The following is a 27,409-nucleotide window of genomic DNA, read 5'->3' as shown; positions in this document are numbered from 1 at the left end:
TAGGTGACCAACTGTTATAATACGCTGAAAGCATTATGTAAATAATATATATAATACATAATCAATATAACTTATTTCTAAGACAACAACAAACTCTGTACCGCATCGGATGTCATTCCTTCGCTGTAAATGCTAGCACTTTTCTGCACCCTTGCTGCGCGTGCATTCCTGAATGTTTACAAACCGCTAATTCGTCTATAGCTTAATAGAAATTAGACTCGGATAAGTATTTACAAATTTTATATATACATTTTATACTAAATATTTTAACTTTAAAATGCATCAAATGCTATAAAAGTGGATGATTATGTCTGAAACGGTTATCATATTTTTAATTATATATAATATTTTAAAAACCTTATATATAATAGTATGATATTACAAAAGATTACCAATGTGAATAGAGCTTTTAGATTGCATTACATTAAAAAATCATTCTTGCGTTTTGTAGCAAATACATTGCAATAAAAATACGTGTTTTATACTATAGTTTTCCGACTCCATTATAAGTATAATATATTTTTCTCTTTTTAAATTAAAAGTGGGTACTTGCATGAATATATAAAGCGTTTATGTATATATTCTTAGTTTATATTTTTATTTATTATATACTTTGTTAAATTAATGTAAAATTATTTATATCAAAAGTCCCTGTCTGGTGTCTAGTCGATTTATTCACTTCCAGTGTTTCCTCTAGGAATTTTTCCAGTTGTGGCGGCAGACCTTTTTTTTTTTTTTTTACACAGATCTACCAACTACCTGTGCCGTTATTTCAATGACAAATGTCGTGAGTGCAGTATTACAAGTCGAGATCGCATTTATGTAATAGCCTACGAGCATGCTAATCTCTTTGCTTGTGCGCCGATTTCCTCTGCTCGTGCACAAAACTTCTTGCACGCCCTCAAATGTGCTCAAGCGCAGATCTTCTAGTGCGCTCTCAAATAAAAGCTGCAGAAGTGCGATTTAGTGCGTTTATGTAACAAGTATGTCTCCCAACGTTTATTAGATTTGCTAGGAATATTTTATAAATGTCTCCAATAGACCTAGAGAGCGGGATTAATGCATCCTGAAGTAAAGTGAAATGACTATGTCGTGATTGCTGGCCTCACGCACCTGTCAGTCAGTCAGCACGTAACCTAAAAGGGTCAAACAAATGACGCACAGCACTACTACGGTTACAGAAAAGTTTGCGCTGTTATAATTCACTTACCCTTTAATAAGTTTGATTGAGATTATCTCCCGCTCTTTAAAAAAATAAAAAACACGACTGAATGTTTTAAATGCAAAGCTGTAATGCAGCCGTGGTGGGATCAGTTTTGGCGTGGCGCCCAGCCATGGAAGAATAAATGTAGTGGAAACCATGACTTCAAATATACCTTTTATTTCATTAAATTTGTATAATTATGTCATTTAATATTATATTTAGATGTTTTATTTAATTCCATGTTTATACAATTGTTTGTTAATGCCATCTCTGTTCTCCAGCTGATGTTGTCAGAGTGGTTGGTGGATGTTCCTGCAGATCTGAGCTCTGATTGGCTGATGGTGGTTTGTCCAGTTGGGAAACGGTCACTTGTTGTCGCATCCAAGGTTTGGATCATTTTACATCCCTACAGTACTATACTTTGCCATACTCCAGTACTTTAAAAAAAATTGAAAATTAATACTGTGAATGACAGTAAAATAAGCATTTATATTGATATGAAAGATTTCTTGGGGTTTTGTTTATGAGTGAGGGAAGGGTGGAACGTGAGATTGACAGGTGGATTGGTGCAGTGGATGCGGTTGATGTATTGGTCCATTGTTGTAAAGAAGGAGCTGAGCCGAAAGGCAAAGCTCTCGATTTACCGGCCAATCTACGTTCCTACTCTCACCTATGGTCCTGAACATTTTGAGTTTACTCGCTTCATTCGCGTGTCAAATCCACTTCATTCAGGCGTCAGATTCACTGAGCAACGGATGCGGATTCGCATCATAGACAGGGTTTCTGTCTGCCCAGTGACTGTAGCTTTGTTGCTAAATGGCTAACATGGATTTTATTGAGAGAATAGCTGTGTTTATGTGCTTTATGAAGGCTGAAAAACAGCGTCAATTCATTTGGAGCCGTGTCTAAGTGCACTAGATCCTTTTAGAGGTGCACCCAGCTCTGTGAGTTCATCAACTCCAGAAACTACACCTGGATGATGGAGGCTTTCAGTGGTGCTTTCGACTGAGCCCAGCCCAGTTTGATCAACTGTTGTCCGGGGTCGGCAGGAGGATTTTCCCCTGGGACACCAACAACAGGTGCTACATCATAAGCATGCCCCTACGAGAGTAAGCTCCTGATTGGTTAACGTGGCGCGAATGTACGCTGAAGTTCAGATTTTCGAACTTTAGCGATTCGCAAGAAATGTTTGCTAATCGTGTCAATCGTGCAAAACTGCGCAATTCGCATGAATGATGTCTATTTGCGTCTTTGCATTGACTTTAGGCGCTTCTTTTGCATCTGGTGTGAACGGAGCATTAAGCCTGGTTTATACTCGATGCGGCCGCTTGTTCGCTTGAGTGCGCGTGGTGAATGTGACGTCATCGCGGAGGTTCGCTTTGGGTGCACGCGGCATGATTTCGGCTGGCGGTGCGTCAGGCATTTTTTGAGACTCGAGCGAACAGTGCGCACAGCGCCGCAACTGATTTGAGTTGAATATGAACAACTTTAAAGAGATTTAATCTGAAACAGTACGACTGTACACACATCTAATGACCCGTGATCAGAGAGATAACCTAATGATCAATAATTCTTGGTTAGAAATAGCAACAGCCGTGGGAAAGTAGAAAGTTTTTGTTAAAAGGTTTGGAAAAACCTGAAGAATAAATTTATTAAAACCAAAAAAGGCCATGGCAAAAGTGGAGACCAGGTACACAATCACAGAATATGTTTTTCCACCATTTATAGGTTTTACACTGATGTATTTTGTTTCACTTTGAATTTAAAACAGTTTAATAGTTACAAAACTAATGAAGTCATAGAACTATTTCTTTGATAACTGGGAAGGAATATTTAATCTATCGGTTTACAATATACTGATGGCCTGTTTCTCTGGGCTTTATTGGTAATAATGATCTGTAATGTTGGACCATCATTGCCTTTTTAGCATAAGAAGAGGACAGAAACTAGCCAGACAATAATGTGTGAATTGTGGAGCAGGCTAAATTAAAAAAAAAATCCATACTTTAGTAAGTGTGCTTTTTTTGTGATAATAAAACATATATTTGTAAAGCAACTCATGTTCTCTTGTGATTAATATTATAATAAACTTTAAATGGTAAAACTGGCCGAGATATGAACAAAAGCAAGTGTTTTGTTAAAAAAAAAATCTTAAATTATAATAAAAATACTTATAGTCATTAAAATAATGTATAAAAACAATACAAAATCAATAGTTTAAAAATATTGAACTATATTATGGTATGATGTAGTTCCGGAAACTTTCTACTTCTCTGTTTATCCGTCTGACTTTACGGTGGGTTTCTTTTGACCGCCCCCTGTCGTTTTTAAGAATATCACAACGGCGAACGCGCGAGTGTAAAAGCCTCGGCTGTTTCGCGAGGTGTGCGCGCAGTCAGCGGAGATGCGCAATGCGGTGCCAGGCGCAAGTATAATTCCAGCTTTAGACTGCTGCCCCTGCTACAGAAGTCAGAATTATTAGCCCCCATTTGAATTTTTTCAATTTCAGTAAATTTTCACAGTATGTCTGATAATATTTTTTTCTTCTGGAGAAAGTCTTCTTTGTTATATTTTGGTTACAATAAAAGCATTTTTTTATTTTTTAAAAACCCATTTGAAGGTCAAAATTATTAGCCCCTTTAAGCTATATATTTTTTCGATAGCCTACAGAACAAACCATTGTTATACAATAACTGGCCTAATTATTATGCTGAAAACCCCTGCATATTATTATATGTATATATAATATGCTGTTGTTTTCAGCATTAAAACACATAAGAAGTGTGTCTTGAGCAGCAAAACAGCATTAGAATGATTTTTGACTGGAATAAGGATGATAATTTTTAGATTTTGCTTCACAAACATTGCATTTCAAATTGTATTTTAATATATAATACATTGCTCAGCATAAATAAATATGCTCAATCAAACAAATCTTGAATTTAATTACTTTCATGCTCATTGTCTCATCTTTAGGGATCTACAACATCTTACACCAAAAGCGGCTACTGTGTGAATCGCTTCCCTTCTCTGATCCCCGGCGGGAACAGACACAACTCTGCTCTGGGCAAAGGTCAGCAGCACCACTAGAGTGTGCTAAAGTACTGCGCTTCTCACAACTGATAATAACACATATGTTTCATATAGATTACACCATCCTGGACTGCATCTACAGCGACGTGGACAGAACATATTACATCCTGGACGTCATGTGCTGGAGGGGACATCCTGTGTACGACTGCTCCGTGAGTGAGCACTTCCTGTCATCACATTTACAGACATGTCAGGGACTGCTTTTACACATTTGGACACAATTTTTTTTATAATTAATTCATTCTCTAAAGTGCTATCATTATTTTTGTTGCACCAAAACAATCATAATTTAGTTTTATAATCACCATTTTTATTATAATTTATTAGATATTAGTTTATAAGATAAACAGAATGGTTTGTTCCTAATATATTTTTATACTTAATATAATGTTGCTAATATATTTTGTCACTAATTTGTATTTAAAAGTGACAGTAAAACGTGCATATCGTTACTGAATTTTTTATTCATTAAAAAATCTTGAAAATATTTCTTACAAATTTCAGAAATGTTTTCAAACATTGATCATCAAATCAGTATATGTGGACTGGTTTCTGAACAATGATGTGAAACTGGAGAGTGTAGAAATAGAGAAAGTTAAGCTTTGCATCATGGGAATAAATTGAATTTTAAATCTTATCACAATAAAATACAGTTCTTTTAATTGGTAAATTTTGTTTGTTGTATTTTTGATCATATAATGAAAATAGGGGGATAGATAGATAGATAGATAGATGGATAGATGGATAGATGGATAGATAGATAGATGGATAGATATATAGATATATATATATATATATATATATATATATATATATATATATATATATATATATATATATATATATATATATATATATATATATATATATATTATAGGTGGGGACAGATAAAAAAATTAACAAAATTTTTAAATTTCTCAAGCCAGGTGGTGCATTAGACCAGGGGCTCATCTCCTGTTTCCAAAATGCATCACAAACTGCTTGAGAAACTGTTCCACTATGATAATTGATGATGAAAATAAATGTTGTTCAATAAGATGTACTTGTGTTTACTAACTGTTTATTCAGTTAAACATGAATTTTAAACTGTAGGCCTACATATAGTAAGCTCGAAACAGTGATTTTTGATTACCTTAATCCGACTGAAGTCATAACTGAACTAAACAGAAATGGAGTTAAGACATGCGCATGGCAAAGATAAAATAAATCAGTTATTATATATGTTACTGTCTGGTCAGCGCTTCAGAGCACCAAGCACAAAAACAGCCAGGAAAAGTTTCTTTCCTCAGGCCATCTACCTCATGAACAGCTAAATCTCCCCCTACTGTGCAATAAATATCTGCAATACTTTCTTATACGCACGTGTACAAAGCACCTTATATCAATATACAATGCAATACTTTTTACATTCGCCTTTGTACACAGCATCGTATAACCTGTATAATTATAACAAATCTGTAATTCAAAATCCAGATTTCTTGACTAACTGCATCTCTGTTTAATGTTTATCATCTCTTTTTATATTTATTTTCTGTTGTCACATGTCACTTTATGTACACTGGAAGCTCCTGTAGCCAAAACAAATTCCTTGTGTGTGTGTGTGAAGCACACTTGGCAATAAAGCTGATTCTGATTATTAGAGATAAATTATTAAAACTATTATGTTTACAAATGTGTTGAAAAAGTCTGATCTCTGTTAAACAGAAAACGGGGGGAAAAAAATAAACAAAGGCGCTAATAATTCAAGGGGGCTAATAATTCTGACTTCAACTGTGTGTGTGTGTGTGTGTGTGTGTGTGTGTGTATAGATGTGTGTGTGTGTATATGTATATATATTCTAATAATTGTTTTATTCAATAATATTTATGCTTATTATTGTATTATCCTGTGTTATCATTTGCTAGCACATTTTAATATATTGCTACCGATTTAACACAAATGTTGAGACCTTTTAGTTTAATGCTAACATTTCCATGCTAATTATTCTGCTTTTTTAGTTATGAACAAGAAATATTTCATAGAATTGTAGCTAAATGTGTATTTCAGCTTAATCCTAATATTCCTAGGCCAGTTTTTAGGGTTTTCAAGGGATATACAATATATTTAATAGCATTGTAGCTTAATTGAATTATTAGTTTCAGTTAGAGAAAATGTAAATACAATAATAAAATAAATAACATAATCCAAATTATATATATATATTTTTTTATTATGTTATTTATTATTAGTATAATTATGCTATATTATTTAATAAAAAATATATACTATTTTTTATAATATTTTGTATTTATTTTAATCAATAATTATTATTTTTATTTTTTACAGACGGAGTTCCGCTTCTACTGGCTTCAGTCTAAAGTGGACGAGGTTGAAAGTCTTTCTGAAATTTCCAAGATTAATCCTGTAAGTGAACAAATCGCTGCACTTGTGAACGAGGCTGAACTTTGAGCTGCAGATCTTTTGTTCATGGCCTGTTTTCTCTTTGCAGTTCAGATTTGTGGCCTTGAGTAGCATCAGCTGTTCCACAGAGTCCATCCAGATGGCTCTCGCACATGAATATAGCTATAAAGTAAGAACATCCTTTACTTAGCATGCACAAAATGATTGAACTATTCGTTTATATTAGAATCAAGCACATATACATGCAACTGATATTATAAAACTGTTACCACACAATACAATTATCTGGCCAATAATGCATGCGTTCATTATTTTAAAACAAAAGCCCTATTTGCCTATAGACAGTGAGCAAATGTTACAAAATAAACATACAGTATCATATCTGATGTTGTATTGCTAGCATGTTTTAGCATTTTGGTAACTTTTTACAGCTTTTAAAACATGCTATTATCTTTTAACACACGGCTAGCATGTTAATAGCATTTTGCTAACATGTTGTACCACACTGACTGCATGTTTTCCACATTTGATTAACATTTAACTAGCTTGTGTTATGTTGTAAGCATGTTTAAACATTGCTACTAAGTTTTAACAAAATTTTGGGACCTTTTAGCTTAATGCTAACATTCCTAGGCTAATTATACAGCTTTTTTGTGATAGACAAGTAATATTTCGTAGAATTGTAGCTTAAGTTATTAGTTTGTCTTGGAATTGACTTTGTCAGTTGGAGTTTGGGCACATTTAGCATGTTTTTTTATGTTTAGCTAACATTTTGCTAGCATGTGTTATCATTTTATAACATTTGCTAGCACATTTACCACATATTAATATATTGCTACTGGGATTTAACATAAATGAGAGACCTTTTAGCTTAATGCTAACATTCCTATGCTAATTATTAAACTTTTCTAGAGATAGACGAGACATATTTCATAAAATTCTAGCTTAAGTTATAAGTTAAGTGATTTTTGTCAGTTGGAGTTTGGGCACATTTAGCATGTTTCTTATGTTTAGTCAACATTTTGCTAGAATATGTTATCATTTTAAAACATTTTCTAGCACATTTTTAATACATTGCTACTGGAAGTTAACATAATGTTGAGATATTTTAGCTTAATGCTAACATTCCTTGGCTAATTATTCAGCTTTTCTAGTGATAGACGAGTAATATTTTATAGAAATGTAGCATAAGGTGTATTTTAGCATAATGCTAACATTCCAAATGAATTATTATTTTATAATATTTTTTTTGCCAGTTGAAAAGCTTGAACAGTTTTGGTTCATTATAACATTATAAATCATTATTTATATATATATATATATATATATATATATATATATATATATATATATATATATATATATATATATATATTAGGATTTTCCAGTTTTGCTTTTGATTAGAAAATAAATGACAGCCACAGTCAGAGTTTAGTGGTTGTAGTTTTAAAAGTTAGTCACAAAAAGGTCCAAATGTGTTAATGACTTTCTCAAACCAACATAATATTCTCTCAGTCCTTCGGAATCTGTTATGCTTTCACACATAGGAGTTTTTTTAAAGGTGTAATATTACGAAACGAAGGACACAAACAGATGAACTCAATGTGTTAATAGGTGGACGGTCTTCTGTTCTACCACAAGGAGACGCACTACACCCCGGGCAGCACGCCATTGGTCGGATGGCTCAGACCTTACATGGTGGCCGATATATTAGGGATGGATGTGCCAGAGTGTCCTCTCACTAGCAAACCCGATTATGCCAGCCATCAGCTTCAGCAGATCCTGGAGCACAAGAAAACATCCACAGAAGTTCGGCCGGCAGATCAAAATGGCCGATATGAACTCGAACACCTCTCCACTCCTGAGACACCAACGCAGAACTCACACCCCGCTCAGAAAGAAAACATGGAGACTTGAAAGTACTGCATGAACGTTTTTAGAAAGCACTTTTCTCAAGCCCGAGCTGTTGAGATGAGTTTTTAATTGCTCTATTTGCAATTCAGTTCTATGGTTTCTGTGCCCATAATGGCTGAAATGAAACCCATTCTGCAATTTTATAAATAGCTTTTTAATTAGATATTCTCATTGGACGATCAGGTCATTACAACAACCATTTGAATTGTTTGTTTTAATTTGTGTTGTCAACTTCAATAAAGTTTTATTGTCTGTTTTGTTTATCCCCTTGTCTAATATGATTATGAATGAAAAGGAGTTAGGAGGGCAAGCTTGGGTAGCTAGCTTGAAGCCAGTGGTGCTGTTGGTAAGAACAGTGGTGCTGTTGGTTGCGTTTATTAGCCATCAACAAGGGTTTGTACTCGGATAGAAAGGTGTGTGAGTGTGTGTGTGTGTCTTTTTTTTGTATGTGTGTGGTTTATGGTCAAATATGCACACACAGGCAAACAACAAAAGAAATCCGATTCAGTTCTCTGCACAGTTCAGCCATGTGCAGCCAGAAAGAGCGAACTGTGGGCACAGGTGCAGTTAATCAAGCCTTTGAGGCAGTCCTGATTGGCCAGAGGTTGAGTGGGTGGTGATTGGAGTGAACCATGAACTGAACAGGGGTGACACTACTTTGAGCAGCCAGTATTTTGCAGTTTAGGAATACAAAACTTTTAAACAATGAATGTCTAAACATGTTTAAAGTTTTGATACTTACAATAAATTGATATAGTTACAATAATTAGGTTGTTTCTAGCATGAATTTGCATTCTGCTTGCATGTTTCTAGTAGGTCTGCACAATATTTGGTTTCAGCATCGATATCTCAATGTGATCATTTGCAACAGTCACATCCCAGGATATGAAATGTTGAGTTTGTAACACAATTATTCATGTGTATGTGTTTTTGATGCCTGTGATTGTATGATTTTAAAACCCATTCAGGTATTAGATATTTGACATGATTAATTTTATTGAATCATGTTTATTTGTATCATTTAGTTGCTGTACTTGAATACTGTTAGACTCGGGACATGATAAAACACTTCAATTGTAGCTTTTCCTTGATTATATCTATAGACTTTATAACTCGGAATTGCAACTTAATATCTCAGAATTGCGACTTAATAACTCAATATTACGATTTAATAACTCAGAATTGCGACTTTATAACTAAATATTGCGACTTCATAACTCAGAATTGCGATTTTATAACTCGGAATTGCGACTTCATAACTCCGAATTGTGACTTTAAAACTCGGAATTGTAACGTTAAAACTCGGAATTGCAACTTTATAACTCGGAATTGGGACTGTATAACTTGGAATTGCGACTTCATAACTCGGAAATGTGACTTTAACTCAATATTTGCGACTTTAACTGAAAATTGTGACTTTATATCTCGGAATTGCAGCTTTTTAACCGAAAATTGTGACTTTATAACTCAGAATTGCGACTTTATAACTTGGAATTGCAACTTAATAACTCAGAATTGCGACTTTATAACTCAATATTGCAACTTAATAACTTAGAATTGCGACTTAATAACTCAATATTACGATTTAATAACTCAGAATTGCGACTTTATTACTCAATATTGCGACTTCATAACTCAGAATTGCGACTTTATAACTCGGAATTGTGACTTTAAAACCCGGAATTGTGACGTTAAAACTCGGAATTGCACCTTAACTCGGAATTGCAACTTTATCATTCGGAATTGGGACTGTATAACTCGGCATTGCGACTTAATCACTCGCGTTGCGGCTTAACTCGTAAATGCGACTTTAACTCAATATTGCGACTTTATAAATCAATATTGCGACTTTATAACTGAGACTTCTGACTTTACAACTCAGAATTGCGACTTTATAACTCAGAATTGTGATTTTTATAACTTAGAAATCTTACCATAATTGAGAATTCCGACTTTACAACTCAGAATTGTGATTTTATCACTTAGAATTGTGACTTTATAACTCAGAATTGCGAATTTATAACTCAGAATTGCGAATTTATAACTCAGAATTGCGAATTTATAACTCAGAATTGCGAATTTATAACTCAGAATTGTGACTTTATAACTCAGAATTGCGAATTTATAACTCAGAATTGTGATTTTATAACTCAGAATTGCGACTTTAAAACTCAGAATTACGTTTTTACAACTGAGAATTCTGACTAAATAACTTGTGATTCGGACTTTATAACTTGCAATTCTGATTTCATTTTTTTTTTTTACATTGTATTTATTTATTTTTTTTAATTCAGTGGCGGAAACGGGCTTTCAAAGATTTCAGACCGTAAGTACCATGGTAAACAATATAGAGTGTGTCAGAAGTTCTCACTCAACGATTATGCGAATATGAAACCAATGTACCCCAACGTGTGATTGTGTGTTGATCTAAATGATGTTTAGTTTCTAGAACCGAGTTGTGCTTTACATATGAAATGCTGGCCTCATCAAAATCTCCTCAGCCTGAATGTCAAAACACCACGTTTTTTTTTAGCAAGACAAACTGTGCAAGAGGTCACAGTGATGGAGCTATTGTTGATCTGAAACCACAAGGTCGTTTCCTCACAGAAAAACCAAAGCGTAATCGGAGAGTTTGGTTATTAGTCAGTCTCTGCTTTCCAGGAACCCACGGCACCTGTCAACCCAGATCAGCCTTCCCGGATCCCCTCATGAGCAGCTCGGCTCTAAAAGCACCGAGTAAAGCCTGTCAACCAATAAAAAACGTCAGCAGCCGAGGCTATTCGCACGACATGCTTTTTATGTGTAGATTAAGGCTATGAGTGAAAGCGAAAGCACTTGTGAGCGCTTTTCCAGCATGATGTCATCACGATCTCCTGTCAGTCATTCCGGAAACACGCCCACAGGAAGCTCTTTGTTTTTATCGGCTCGGTTTCTTGGCATGTTTTCTTGCGTCAGCTCACTGAGACTTTAATTCGCCTTAAACATAAATGCTAGATGGAAACTTTCATTTAACAGAACTGACATTAAATATAGATACTTAAGAGGTTCTGTAAAACTACTAATTAATTTTCTTCCAAATATAAAATAAATATTACATTTTGTTTAGCATAAGATAAAATAAAAAAGTTTTAGACAATGTTAGATTAATTTTTAGAGAAACAATCAATTATATCTGGATGCAGCCTTTATGATGCAAGCTGAGATTGCATCACTTAGCGATGCAATGTCAGACACAATGCACTCAAATGGAGTGAGGGATTCCACTGTGATGGGTAGGGTTAGGGGTGGGGTTAGGTAAGCCCATTAAAAAGCATTGGATGCAGCTCAGATTGCACTGCACCAGGACTGCATCCAGACCCCTCGAAACAATACCAAAGTTTAACATCTTATGAGTAAATAAATCAGTATTTGGCTAGTGTACTTTTATTTTAAATCGCAACAAATTAGGATTTTTGATATTTTTGACCAATTATCAAACAAGTAAATCACAATATTATTTATTTAAAGTATGAACGAAATGTAATTAGACTCCAATTAATTAAATTGAATATAGTAAAGTAAACTTATGCGCTAGTTTGTCTGTAATCACACACACTAGATATGAACCTAGAAAATATTAAAGTAATTTACATAACTAAGTAAATGTGTTCATTTGTGTGAATGACGTTCGAGTCTCGAATGAATCATTCCTGTAATATTTCTGCGATTCACAAATCACTCGGCTCACTTGGAATCATAACAAGGAATCGTTTGATTTATACACTCATTACAGCTAATACGACAGTATATGGATGAGAAGTGATCATAAAAATGACATAACTTGCCGCATAGGAACTGCGAACTAGGAACGCCTTTAACTAGTAAACAAGTTACTTAAAAGTGCCGTTCAAACGAACCGATACACTGCATTGACTCGGCCTCCAGAGGTTTTTATGAATGGAGAGGAGGAGCGTGGTTCAGCCTGCAGTTCTCCATTTTGTCCAACAGGGGGAGCGTCATCTTTCATCTTTCACTGCTTCTTTTCAGGAGCGTCCGATCTTCATTCGCGTTCTCACGTTATCACTTCTTTAATCGGCGGCCGAATGACGCGGAACTGGTCGTTTAAGATTATTACACATCTCCAAACAATCTAACAAGCCTTCGACGAGATTCAACAGAGCACCGTGATGAAATTCTCCCTTCGTCACGCAGGCGGACGGACCGAAGCTCCGCTGGAAAGCCATTAGTGTTTATGTGTGTAAATACAATATATCATAGACTGTAAAAACCCGGAGCGAATCATGAACGCGCCGCTCGTGCCGTGCTGAAGTGGCGGCCGCGCGCGCTCTCTGTCGAGCTGAAAAACGGCGCGAGTCCTGCTTCTGTTGTTAGCCTGAACACTGCTAACGGGCCTAAAAGAGCCCGGTGTGATCTCTGCAGTCCGGTTGAACAGCTGTCCGAGCTCCAGGAAGGTCCTCCAGCGGTGCAGAGCGCCGGAGAGTGGATGATGGCCGACCGCCTGAGCGCTGAGGAGGAGCAGGTATCAAATACCATCACAATCCGGTTCACATTGATTCTCTGGTCCAGCGGTTCTGTTGCTAAGCAACCCGGGACTGACCATTTGACTAGAGACACCCTGTTTGGGTTTTACCACGGTAAACAGAGTAAAAGGTAGAATTTTAGCCTGTGGGTCATATTTGATTCCATATAATTGTCCTAAAAATGTAAATGTAGTGGCTATTTACTGTCCCTCAAGTGGTGTCAAGTCTTTTTGAGATACTTGATTCTGTTGAACTCAAAAGGAGATATTTTGAAGAAAGTTGATAACCTCTAATTATTAACGGTCTTGGCTGAAAAACAAATACAATGGAAGTTAATGGTTACAGGTTTCCAGCTTTCTTCAGAATATCTTCTTTTATATTTTAACAAAAATGGTTGAGTAAATGATGACAGAATTGTAATTTTTAGGTGTACTATCCTTTTTATTTTACACTATTAAATAAAAGTTGGTTGACAGTTCGCCAAAAAAGGAAAACTGTTATGCTTTACTCATCCTCCACTTGTTCCAAAATTTTTCATAGTTTCTTCCAACATTCATCAGAATATCTTCTTTTGTGTTTGACAGAATCACTTGAGTATGAGTAAATGATGAGGACATTTTCATTTTTGGGTGGACTATCTCTTTAATAATTATAACATATTTAACAACAAAGATTTCAATAATCCTGAATGTAAATAGTGTTGTCAGTAATTTAAGCATATTGAAATACATTTTGAAATATGCATACTTTGAAAAATAAAATAAATCTGCGCGCACAGATTTTTATCCCATAATTGATTCTGTTCATTCACTTGTGTAAATGTGTGTAAACTTATATTTATTCAGTTTTTAAATTAGTTTCAGTAATTTTATTGACTAAAATGAAAATATTCAAATAATTTGTTTACAATACAGTGTGTAAAGTAATATGTTCTGTCTTTTAGTAGAGATATTATATGAAAGAATTGTTTTGTTCACCAAATAAAGAGGATCTAATTGGAACTGCATTGTAAACATTAAATAAAAGTTAAAAATGTATTCATATATTAAGGTTTTAGTTATACTCTCAAAATCATTCATCATAAATCCGCAGATCTTTACCAAAATTCTGCGCAGAGATAGCAAAAAATGTCCGCAGATTCCGTCTGGCCCTTATGATTCAAAGATATAAATGTAGATTTGCATTTGTGAGCAAACATCTATTGCAACTTTGGCATTTCTCTCAGAACTGTGGCTTGTGACTTTCTCAGAACTGTGTATCTTGAAGGTTCGACATAAAAAGTCTGATTTGCGGTCTACCAGATGCAGACTCAGGATTGTTACAAATAAATCCAGGGTTTCTGAGAAATCAAGTTCGAGTTGTGAGATGCAAACTCAGAAGTGCAAGATATGAACTTGGAATTGGGACACATATACACACAGAACTGCAAGAAACAAAGTCTGAATGGTGATAAATTAAGTCAGGACTAATAAAGTCAGCATTGAGAGCAAAAGTAAGAGCCTAAAACTTGCATTTCAATAGCTATTTCAATCCTGAATTGAAACTATTCTTAACTTCAACTTTTTATGAAACATTTTCGATAATGTTAGCTTGTGTAATACATATTTTATTGCAATAAATCTTTGTATTTTTAAAATTACATCAGATTTATTAATAAATTATTCAAGTTTTAGGCGGTTCATTTTGTTGTGGCGACCCCGGATTAATAAAGGGACTAAGCTGAAAAGAAAATGAATGAATGAATATTTAAGTTTTTAGTGTTTTGAGGGAATTAGTGTACTCTGACCTACAGTAACCTCTGATCAGCTATTTTAGAGGTTACTGTAGGTCAAACTATGCGCCTAATTTGACTTTACTTTCAGGCTATATGTAAATAAAAGCTCGTATTTTACAAGAAAAGTGTCTTGTGAACACATATGGTGTCTATCAGGGCTTTAGATCTGCCACTTTCAGACTGTTGAGCGAATTTGTTCTCACTTAAAATGATTTGGTGTGATTATGCATTCATAATGGTTTGAACCGTTATAGGGGTGGTCAAATGTATATTTATATTGTCTATTATATTAATTAATAATTTAATTATTTAAGATACAGATATTTAGAGATATGAAAACAATTTCTCACTATTGAAAGGCTGTTGACATTCAGGGCTGATCTTGCATTAAGCATTAATTAATACTGTAATTCGTACCCTGCCTATAAACTCTCAATGTACATATTTTAACTTAAGACTGACAACCTTAATCGTCTTTAATTTACTCATCACTGTTATGGAGGTCTGAGAATGCCTGTTTTTTTACATAAAATTTAAGTAATGCAGTTGCGTTCAGATTATGAGTCTTTTTAATGCATCTGTGCGAATGTTGTCTGTATGTATGCAAAGTTTGTTTTAGTAGAACATTTGTAGAATGCTGCGGAGGGTCTGTACAGCTATGAATTGACAATTATAATTATGCGTATATTTTTTTTAAGTGGCTAAAATTCTGTTTTGTTGTCCTTCAGTAATCTTTTATATAATACTTGTATTATATAGTACTTTTAATTTTTGTCGTTTTTCTACACTCAAAAAAGGCTTTTGCTGTTTATTTAAAGTACTTATTTAAAGGGCACCTCTTTTACCCCTTTTACAAGATGTAAAATAATCCTTTAGTGTCTCCAGAATGTGTCTATAAAGTTTCAGCTCAAAACACCCATCAGATAACTTATTATAGCCTCCAGATTCTGCCCATTTTGGTGTCTGAATACATTGTAGCTGTATTCAGTGGCTTTAAATGCAAACGAGCTGCTTCTCTCTGCCCACCGTTCCCACGTGTGTGTCTGCTTCTACAGCATTGTGAGATAGACATCAGTCAGTGATACCGACAGACACAGATGAAGCTGAAATATAGCTCATTAGTCAAAAATACCAAGTTTATTTGATGTATTGAAGCTTGTTTCTTCAAGCCTTTGTGAAATGATGAGTCTCACACAAATGCTGTTTGCAGTACACACACACACACACTTATATTGGTGTTTACTGACACCATGCTGCCGTGGTGAATATAGCGGTTAAGAATTATATATTGATTTTACTGTATTTATTACAAACATGCTCTGTTTTAAAAAAAGTTTCGATCTTCTAAAACTCACAGAGAGTTGTAACAGATATTTCAATTTCAGTTTATTTGCAAAGAAATGTTCTGTGGACGTGTGTACATGTTATTATAGAAACATGGTGTCTGTTGATCAATTTGCTGGCGGGGAAAACCACACTCCTACGTCACGTTGTGGTGGGCCTCAAATTTACTGGGTTTTGCTTACTTGGTTTGCTAACGGCCACAAGCGTTTTACATGCTACTTAGGCGCCCTGCGCGCCTCGCGTTTTAACCGCCTGCTGCGCCTTACATTTTCTCCCCTGTGGCTGTGCACTCAAAGTTGAAAAAAGTCAACTCAACTTTGATTCTCCAATCAAATGAAAGCAGAGGCGGGGTTTCCGTTAAGGGGCTTACAGGGGTTATGTTGTCAAGACAACAAGAGAGACTTTTGAAGATGGCGGAGAGACTTGTGGTTGCTGTTCTGAGTTATCCGTAGCTGTATGACCTCACAAATCTTGAATATCGCAATATTATTAGATATTAAAGTTTTATTAATATTAACAGCACTCTCGAAAAATACTCCGCTGATTCAGTCGTTGCCTAGCTACATAAATACACGTGACATGAGCTGACCATCAGCTGTTACCACAGGGAGTGTGGGCGCGCGCGCCTCTGAATGAAGTCTACTTTAGTGAACAGAACCTGCATAGGCTGTGAATAACAGCTAATAAAGTTGTAAATAACATTCAGTTTATGGCACAGAGTGATCGTTTGGAAGCCGCGCAGGAAGTGAACTGCTCTTGGCAGTGAAAATGAAACCGAAAGCGCACGCACAGTTGCCAGATGTAGCTGACTGATTCCAGGTTAAAAAGTATCCAAAACCCGCCAAAATGCATAAGTACCCACCCAGTCTTCTGTATTCACGAAAATCACGTCAGTGACAGATTTTAAGCAGGAAATTACAGATTGCAAGCATATGTCCCAAACACAATAATTCAACATCAGAATAATCATCAGCATTAATGACCAGGACAAATCTAAAGTCTGTTCAAGTCCACCATTCCAAGTCTATACAAAACGAATAAGTTAATTTAATTTCTTCAAGTTCTCCCAACACAAAAAATTTATTGTGTTGAAACAGCATTTTTACAGTGTATGGGTGCATGTAACATGAAAAAAAACCTACTTTTTTTTTTTTTTTTTTTTACAAACATGTTTTTTTTTAATTGTCACATATTAATTTGTATTCATTCTATTGACGTTTAGTGTCTTGACATCACTTTCCAATTATTTAAACTTTAAGAAGATCACTTTTGCTGAAAAAAACAGTTTCGTTATGATGTCGTCTTCCAGGAAGTTTCCCTTTCACATTAGAACGAGTGCTGGTTAAAAAAAGCAACAATTCTGAGCAATAAATAGAGACTGTCACACATTTTTACCATGAATTGCAGAAAACAACAAACCAAAATGGCATTCGCTGCAACTGCAGTTTAGATACCAAAACATCTTAAGAATTATTGGATGTCATTTAAAATATAATGCACGTAGTATTTACACTTATCATATCCACTTATTGCTTAATGTTTTATATGTATTTATAAATACAGGCCAGTAAGTAAGTAAAATTATGTTATTTTATTTTTGATTCAAACACACACACACACACACACACACACACACACACACACACACACACACACACACACACACAAAATTCACACATGCGCTATAGGTGAATTAAATGAACAAAATTGGCCATACTGTATGTGTATGTGTGTGTGTGTGTGTGTGTGTGTGTGTGTGTGTGTGTGTGTGTGTGTGTGTGTGTGTGTGTGTGTGTGTGTGTGTGTGTGTGTGTGTGTGTGTGTGTGTGTGTGTGAATGTGAAAGTGTAAAGGTGTTTCGCAGTACTGGGTTTCAGCTGGAAGGGCATCCACTATGTAAAACATATGCTTGTTTAGTTGGAGGTTCATTCCGCCGCGAATAAAGGGACTAAGCTGAAGGAAAATTAATTAATTAATGAGACAACACAATTTAAAGTGTTTTTTGGGGCAACATGATTGTTTTATGTTCAATCCACTTAAATTTAAAAAACGATTGCGCTAACTTAGTCGATTTGTGTTGAGGCAATGTGAAGGAATTGTGTGGGAGCCAGAATTTTTTACAGTCTACATTTGAGGCCAAGTAAACAACGCTGTAAAAATGCTTGGTTCCACACAATTCCTTCATGATGTCCCAACACAAATCGATTAAGTTAGCTGAATTGTTTTTACAAATTTAAGTGGATTGAGCATAAAACAATTAAGTTGCCCCAAACAAAACTTAATAATTAAATGTCGGTTCAACTCATATTAAATAAGTAGCTTGAACAAGCAGCAAAAGTATTTTCTGAGTGAATAAAAATATTGAAATATTCCTTTAATCTGAACATGAAAAGCTCAGAAACACCTTTAATCGTAACACTTTGAGCTGCGAAACGCCTGTAATATTTAGATCCGGTTTTGTGCTAAACACATAAAGCTATAAAAACTACACAGGAAATGGCGTTATATAAGTCTTGCATGTTATTTATAGCATGAGGAATGTGTGTTTGGCTTTAAGTGCTGCGATGCGCACCAATGTTTTGCAAACATTTGACTAGTTTTGTTTGTGCTCAAATGAGTCGTAAAGCCTCTGAAAGCTGTTGTGTAGTGAAGTGTTGGTCTGTTGGTTTCTTTAACAAGGCTTCTCTGTGTCCTTCATCCTGCCGTGGAGACTCATTTAAATAAAGCCCCAGTCGTCCGTTCATTCCTTCATTCATTCATTCATTGGTTCAGCGAGGGTCTTATCGCTGTGTAAATGCACAGGAATCACGGCTGAGCGAGTGAATGGGGCTCTGGGGTCTCGCAGATGGGTTTATCGGGGCTGCTGGATGAATGTCAGAGAGTAAATAGATGTGGGTCCTGTGGGAGATGAGCTGCTAAAAGCATTTCCACTGGAGAAACACGCACTGGGAATGTAGAAACAGAGAGAATGTATTTTTGAAAGTAAATAAATAAAGTCAATATAATGGGAAAATGTATTTCTTTATCAACTTTTGTTAGAAATCAATTCTAAAAATGCTGCTCCTAATGTAAATTATTATAGTTGTTGTTAATAATGCTCCAAATTAGGATTTTTGCAGCCGATACAAAGTATTATTTCTTTAAGGCTATTGGCCGATATTGAGTACCGATTCTAAAGCTTACAGATTTATAATATATTAAGCACATTTTTCCTCAAAGTATGATACTTAAGTGGAGATCTTGCCTTATCTAAGACAGTACATGAAGGATGCTGCATGTAATCCCTTAAACACGTCTTAAACGTCTTGCTCAGAAGCAGCTTTACAGAAAATAATATAACACAAATATAAAAATTGAGGAGGAAAAAAAAATGAAATTTGGAAACAGAAAAAGAATTCAACATGTCTCAATCAAGAAAAAGTTTGTTGTACAGATTTGATCCATAAGAAGTACAAATGCACACCTGTAAATCCATTACGTTTTTACTAAAAGCGATAGGCCTATAAACTACCGTTTATTGCACAGTTGTCAAACTCAGTTCCAAAAGGGCCGCAGCTCTGCAGAGTTTAGTTCCAACCCTAATTAAACACACCTGATCAAACTAATTGAGTCCTTCAGGCTTGTTTGAAAGCTACAGGTAAGTGTGTTGGAGCAGGGTTGGAACTAAACTGTGCAGGGCTTCGGCCCTTCAGGAATTGAGTTTGACACCCCTGGTTTATTGCAATAAGATTAAGTTATATTAACTTTTTAAGTTTCATTTACCCTATTATTCCATCTGTATATATTTTAGCTGTTGTGAAGGGAGCACATCAGTTGCTGGCACACCCATGCATCATTTACCTCCTCATGTGTTGTGACTGCTGTAGGCTAAGTATAGGGGAGCACATGTGCATCTTCCTGTGCTTGTAAACTCATAAACAAACACCTGAGATGTGCCAGATTGGCAAGCACGGATCAATCAGAGCATCCTTATTAATAATAATATAATAATAAATGTTATTACATGTAATAGTAGTAATAATATTGTTGTTACGATTAGATGTTATAATAATATTTGTTATTATCATTAATATTATTATTGTCATTATTATTTATTTACTTTTTTATAGAAAATTGTTATTTTAATAAAAAATAAAAATAATGTTTTTACAATATATAATAATAATTATTTATTATTGTTATTATTATTATTGTCATTATTTATTAACTTATTTTTATAGATATTTTTTAAAATAATAAAATAACAATAATTTATTACAATTATTATTATTATTATTAATATTTATTATTATCGTATTATTTATTTACTTAAGAAAAAATATTATTTTAATAATAAAATCAAAATGTTATTACATTTATTATTAATATTTATGTTTTATTATTATCATTATAATGATTTATTTACTTATTTTATTAAAAATTGGTGTTTTAATAATAGTAATACTATTATGTTATTACAATTAATAATAATAATATTTATTATTATTATTATTATCATTGTTATTTATTTACATATTTTTTTAAGAAAAATGTTATTTTAGTAACATTAAAACCAGTAAGGTTATTACAGTTAATGATAGTATTTATTTATTGTAATTATTATTATAATTATTATTTATTTACTTATTTATTTTTTAAGCAAGGCATATTTGAAAAAAATATTTTAAAAAATATTAATCTTGTGCCGCCCTAAAATTGTCTTATTGTAATATGTTTGGTTTGTTGTCGGTTCAGATGTAAATTCTTCTTTGTTTTTATGTGTAATTTTTTAAAAGATTCTTTTAAAAAAACATAATAAAAATTTTTTTTTCCTATAAAGCTTACAAAATATTCTTATTTAAAATATATTAAATTTATTTCTATTTTAATTCTATTTTTGAATTTAAAATTATTATGTAAAAAAACTACTAAAACTAACCATGAAATTGTAATGTGTGTTGTAGTAATAATATTAATAATAATCGTAATATTAATTATTATTCAGTACTAGACAGTACTTGATGAATAAAAATCCAACAAAATAAACACAGTTTTGTATCAAAATCATAATATGTTTATATTTGGATTATTATTTATTAACATATTCACAAATATGAGGAGAATCCCACACCCTCCATATGTTGAGTTCTATGATGAGCAGTCTGGAGATAAAACTCTACAGTTGGTCTCAGGGTAAAGTGAGCTGAATTCTGGGTTTTCTTCCTGGATGTGCTGCTTATCTCTCCTTTTAAGGATACAGTGTTGTGCAAGTGGGTGGACTGGAGCCTCTGGAAAGAAACACAGCTTATTTATTTGTATTGTATTTGGCTTTCATGTTAAATGTTTGTGGTAGCTGCATTTGTTAACATTTAAGAAGAGTAGTCTATCGCTGATGGCATTAGTCTATATTCCGATCCATTCTTCAGACAAACGCTTGTTCAGAAAAGATGAGAAATGTTTCACCAATAGCAGTGAAGTTTTCAGTTGCATATATAGTTTATTATTTGTATTTAATATTTTAGTTATTTAATTTTCAAAATGCATTGAAAAAGCGCATGAAAATGGGTTGCCAGTTCCATTATTTTTCTGAACAGTTGTAATATTGTTTTTTATTTTGATTTATTATTTTAGTATTTTTCATTTTTCAGAATGGTTTGAAAAACATAAAAATGAGTTGCCATTTGCATATTTTTTCTGAGCTGTTGCGTATTTAAATATTGCATATTTATTTATGTTGTATTTTGCTTTCTTTTATTATTTTAGTTTTGTTATTTTTCAAAATCATCGAAAATGCATGCCAATGAGTTGCCAGTTGCATCATTTTTTCTGAACTGTTGCACATTTGTATATAAGCACATTTATTTATATTGTTTTTATTTTATATTTATTATTTTAGTTCTTGATTTTTCAGAATGCTTTGGAAAAACACTTGAAAATGGGTTGCCAGTTGCGTAATTTTTTTGAACTGTTGCATATTTATTTATTGTATATTTTTTTATATTGTATTTTATTTTCATTTACTATTTTAGTGTTTTTTTTTTTTTTTTTAAATGCTTCTTAAACGCATGCAATGGAGTTGCCAGTTGCGTATTTTTCTGAACTGTTGCGAATTTATATATTGCATATTTCTTTATATGGTATTTTATTCTCATTTTATTATTTCAGTTCATTATTTTTCAGAATGCTTTGGAAACACATGAAAATGGGTTGCCAGTTGTGTCATTTTTCTAAACTGTTGCATATTTATTTATTGTATATTTATTTATATTGTAGTTTATTTTCATTTACTATTTAATTTTTTTTTCAAAATGCTTCGTAAACGCATGTAACTGAGTGGCTAGTTACGTCATTTTTCTGAACTGTTGCGTATTTGTATATAAGCACATTTATTTATATTGTTTTTATTTTCTATTTAGTATTTTAGTTCATTATTTTTCAGAATGCTTTGGAAAAACACTTGAAAATGAGTTGGCAGTTGCGTATTTTTTCTGAACTGTTGCGAATTTATATATTGCAAAAAAAATTTCTTTATGTTATTTAATTCTCATTTTATCATTTTAGTTTATTAATTTTCAAAATGCATCATAAACCCGTGCCATTGAGTTGCCAGTTTCATCATTTTTCGGAACTGTTTCATATTTACAGGGGTTGGACTATGAAACTGAAACACTGGCCAATAGGTTTAATGGACAAATTTGTTCAACCTGGTGCCAATATTCATTGATTGTACATTCCACTAATAATAGCAGAGTGTGAAGGTTGAATTAGCAGAATAATATCTGTGATCAAGACAGCAAGCCCTAATGAAGTGTAACACCCAGACTGTGGCTTGGCCACAGAAAATGAGGGTGGATCAGTGTTGGTTTGGGTCACAATATCATGGCATTCCCAATGTGCATTACTTATGCTAGATGGGTGCTGGCTCACTGCCAAGGACTACCGAACCATTCTGGAGGACTAACCAATTGTATCAGGATGGTAATGCACCAATTCACATAAAAAGTGAAGTTGAACATCTCCCATGGCCTGCACAGTCACCAGATCCAAATATTAGTGAGCCACTTTGGTTGAAGGAGCGAGTCAGGACATTTTCCACTGTTCTGCAAGAAGAATGGCTCAAAGTCCCTCTGGCCACTGTATAGGACTCTTATCTTTCATTCTCAAGACCAACTGATGCTGTATTGGCCGCAAAAGGAAGCCCTACCTAAAACCAGGTGTTTCAGTTTCATTGTCCAAGCCCTATGTAGAGGATAAATATCACACACCTCATAGCGACTCTTCTTCTCTTTCAAATTCAAGCATCCTTCAGTTTTCTCCTGCTTCGCCACTTATGGTTTTGTTTGTATGTGATGTTTATGTTTGTCAGGAAATGACCGAGAACACTGAGTTTTGACTGTAAATCTCATGTAAACGTACACGCATCTCTGCTTCAGGTTTTTTTTTTTGGAGCAGCTGTTGGTTTAGACGAGGGTAAAAAAACGACTGACCTAAATAGTTAAATAGATCTGAGATTTCAATTAAAAGCTGTTATTTTTTTTTTGTTTTTCAGGCCACAAAGCAGTTTTTGGAGGAGATCAACAAATGGACGTCTCAGCATGGTGTGTCTCCGCTGTCCTGGGACGTGGCCGTAAAGTTTCTGATGGCACGCAAGTTTGATGTCCTACGAGCAATCGAGCTTTTCCACAGTTACAGGGTGAGATTCTGGATTGATGTTCTGGTCAAAAGGAAAAGACAATATTTTTATTGAATTCATTATTTTATAAAATTTTTTTTAAGTTTATTTTTTATTCCTTTATTTTTGTTTTTGTTTTTATTCCTTTAATTTTTCTTTGTTTATTTTATTTTAATTTAATTTTACTTCAATTTTATTTTAATAAAATACAGTGTATTATTTTAAATGCATGTATCTTTTCGGCTAATACATTTCCAGGACATGATAAGTTATTATTATTTTTACAAGTTATTATTATAATTAAATTTTTTTTTTAAATAAATGCTTATTTTGTTATTTATCATTTATTTTCTTTTTTATTATTTTGCTTTGGAGTTTTGTTATTACTATTTATTTATTTGTATGTTTATTTAAACACGTATGTAAAGTTTATTTATTTTAACAGCTGCATGGTTTTATTTATTTATTTAAACACATCTATATAGTTTAATTTATTTTAAAAGCTGTATATTTTTATTAGTTTATTATTTTGTTTATTCATTTATTAATTTTTTTATAATTATTTTTTATGGTTTTTTTCACCTTTATTTGGAAGGGACAGTAGAGGTTGCAGACAGGAAAGTATTGGGAGCATAGAGAGGGGTAGGGTCGGCAAAGGACCTCGAGCTGGGAATCGAACTCTGGTCACTGTGAGCACCACGGTGTTATATGTTGGTGCACTTAATCACTAGGCTATTGGCGCCGACATTTATTAATTAATTTATTTATTTAAACTCATTCAAATTTATTTTAAAAGCTGTATATTTTTATTTAATTATTTATTTAATACATTATATAGTTACATTTATTTTAAAAGATGTATATTTTTATTAGTTCATTAGTTTATTTATTATTCAATTATTTATTTAACTCATTCATTTAGTTTTATTTGAAAAGCTGTATATTTTTATTTATTTATTAGCTTATTTATTTAATAGTTTATTTATTATTTAAATGCATCTATATAGTTAAATTTATATTAAAAGCTGTATATTTTATTTATTTGTTTATTAGTTTATTTATTTATTTAAGTGCATCTATATGGTTTAATTTATTTTAAAAGCTGTATATTTTTATTAGTTAGTTTATTTATTTAATTAAACATGTATATAGTTTAATTGATTTTAAATGAATCTATATAGTTTAATTTATTTTAAAAGCTGTATATTTTTATTAGTTTGTTTATTTATTATTCATTTATTTATTTAACTAATTTCTTGAGCTTTATTTAAAAAGCTGTGTATTTCTATTTATTTATTAGCTTATTTATTTATTTATTTAAATGCATCTATATAGTTTAATTTATTTTAAAAGCTTTATTTTTTATTGATTAGTTTATTTATTTAAATGCATCTATATAGTTTAATTTATTTTAAAAGCTTTATATATATATTTTTTATTTTTTTATTTTTTATTTATTTATTTTTTTTATATTGGTTTGGTAGTAACCCTGGTCAGAAAAACAAACAATTTAATAACAATAGTAGACAATAGTAGTGATTTAATGCAGCTTAATGAATGTTCAGCTGCTCATGATCATAAAATAAACCTCCTGATGTCAGCGTGTGTGTGTGTGTTTCTCCAGGAGACTCGTCTTAGGGAAGGCATCGTCAAACTGCAACCACACAAAGAGCCACTTCGCTCAGAGCTGCTGAGCGGAAAGTTCACTGTGTTGGTGAGTTTATTATTGTTTATTAATAGTCCAAAACATATGTTTACCACATGTTGCGTTTACTGTATAACACATGAACAGCAAAAGAATGCATGAAAAAAACAAAAACAGGAGTGTGTTTTCCAATAATATTGATTGTCATTTCTGTTTGTGCACATTGCCGAGTTCATTGTAAGCGTCACTAATCATGGAAAAAGTGTTGCGCTCACTTTAATTTCAGCTGCGGAGTCAATGATGCAGGTTTCACTTCAACTTTCAGTTCAGTTATTAGAACTCTTATCACTGCATTATTCATAGAGTGAATATTTCAGCTGCATTTGACTAATACTGCTTTCAAATTGCTTTGTTTTGACACTTATTTTTTAGATGGTGAATTGAAATATTTTTTGGTATGCATATAGATGGATGGATGGATGGATGGATGGATGGATGGACGGACGGACGGACGGACGGACGGATAGATAGATAGATAGATAGATAGATAGATAGATAGATAGATAGATAGATAGATAGATAGATAGATAGATAGATAGATAGATAGATAGATAGATAGATAGATAGATAGATAGATAGATAGATAGATAGATAGATAGATAGATAGATAGATAGATGGATGGATGGATAGATATGCATTTACTAGCCAATTTACTTCATTTAAATTCATATAAATGAAATTAAATATTTGAGTTCTGCCAGCTAAAGTGAAGGCGGTGGTTTTATCCAATATGTTCATCGATCCTCCTCATCTTCCCGTCTCCTCTTCTATCCGTCTGTATTTATAACCCAGAGAGAGACGCACATCTCATGAGTCATCAGAGTATTGCTGTTCGTTATTGGCGTAAATATTTAATAGATGTAAAGCGTGTGCTCACACATACGGAAATGGGGCAGCTGAGAGCAAATAAAGCAGATTTAGTGTCTTCCTGGATGGCAGATGTAAATATAATGTTTCTGAGCTGATGGTTCAGTGACTCATTGATGTTCAGTGAAGACTTTTTCTGCCCCTCTGTGGACACCTCTAGAACTGCACCTTACTCGTACTTGATCAACAAACTTATCCGTGAAGTTTTTATTTAATATTAATTATAATATATTATTCATAATATATATATATATATATATATATATATATATATATATATATATATATATATATATATATATATATATATATATATATATATATATATATATATATATATATATATAATATCCATTTATGTATGCATATTCACATTGTTTTAGAATTTATTTTAATGTATTTACTATTTATATATAAAAATATATCTTGCATTATTATAATTATTATTACATTTATTTTATTTCAGATTTGCAGAATTTGTTGGATTAAGAAATATACAACTACTGCATTTATTTGTGAGATCATTCAAAGACCATTTATTTTTATTCATTTGTTTATGCATGCATAAACAATTTTATCATAATGTTTTTGTAATTATATTTTTGAATTTTATTGAATATTTAAATTTTTAAATTTAATTTTAATTTATAATTTGCAGAATGTTGCATTTAGAATGTAAATGTAGCTTTATTCAGTAAAGAATATGCATTATTCTAATATTCCAAAGAGCTGAGTGACTTTACGAATATGAATGGCTCCTCGTTACTGACATATTGCGATGTTTTCTGATATCAGGGTGTCCGGGACCCGTCAGGAGCCTCCATCGCCCTCTATACGGCTAAACTGCACCATCCCAGCAAAACCGGAAACCATGTGGTTCTTCAGGCCCTTTTTTACCTGCTGGACCGAGCTGTGGAAAGGTAAAGCATTTAAATTT

The 27,409-nt window shown here is 33.1% G+C and overlaps 2 protein-coding genes across 13 annotated transcripts in view; both read left to right on the top strand.

Annotated features, from left to right (window-relative positions):
* snupn (snurportin 1) overlaps positions 1–8,874 on the top strand; it is a 63,840-nt gene extending 54,966 nt beyond the window's left edge. For 11 of the 12 annotated variants that reach the window (XM_073941785.1, XM_073941783.1, XM_073941787.1 and 8 more), the window contains 6 exons: positions 1,486–1,590; positions 4,181–4,277; positions 4,352–4,449; positions 6,623–6,700; positions 6,786–6,866; positions 8,312–8,874. In XM_073941785.1, coding sequence (XP_073797886.1) covers positions 1,486–1,590; positions 4,181–4,277; positions 4,352–4,449; positions 6,623–6,700; positions 6,786–6,866; positions 8,312–8,614 — 762 coding nt within the window. In that variant the 3' untranslated portion in view covers positions 8,615–8,874. The remainder of the gene's footprint in view (positions 1–1,485; positions 1,591–4,180; positions 4,278–4,351; positions 4,450–6,622; positions 6,701–6,785; positions 6,867–8,311) is intronic. The other variant, XM_021470452.2, reaches the window with a different exon arrangement.
* A 3,722-nt stretch (positions 8,875–12,596) lies between these two features.
* Positions 12,597–27,409, top strand: part of ptpn9a (protein tyrosine phosphatase non-receptor type 9a) — a 28,531-nt gene continuing 13,718 nt past the window's right edge. The window contains exons 1-4 of the mRNA XM_005162973.6: positions 12,597–13,130; positions 23,777–23,920; positions 25,524–25,613; positions 27,268–27,392. Coding sequence (XP_005163030.1) covers positions 13,095–13,130; positions 23,777–23,920; positions 25,524–25,613; positions 27,268–27,392 — 395 coding nt within the window. The 5' untranslated portion in view covers positions 12,597–13,094. The remainder of the gene's footprint in view (positions 13,131–23,776; positions 23,921–25,523; positions 25,614–27,267; positions 27,393–27,409) is intronic.

The sequence above is a fragment of the Danio rerio genome, chromosome 25 (genome assembly GCF_049306965.1).
Source record: "Danio rerio strain Tuebingen ecotype United States chromosome 25, GRCz12tu, whole genome shotgun sequence".
NCBI classification, from domain to species: Eukaryota; Metazoa; Chordata; class Actinopteri; order Cypriniformes; family Danionidae; genus Danio; species Danio rerio.
The sequence above is the reverse complement of the archived record's forward strand: the minus strand, read 5'-3'. Positions and strand labels throughout refer to the sequence as shown.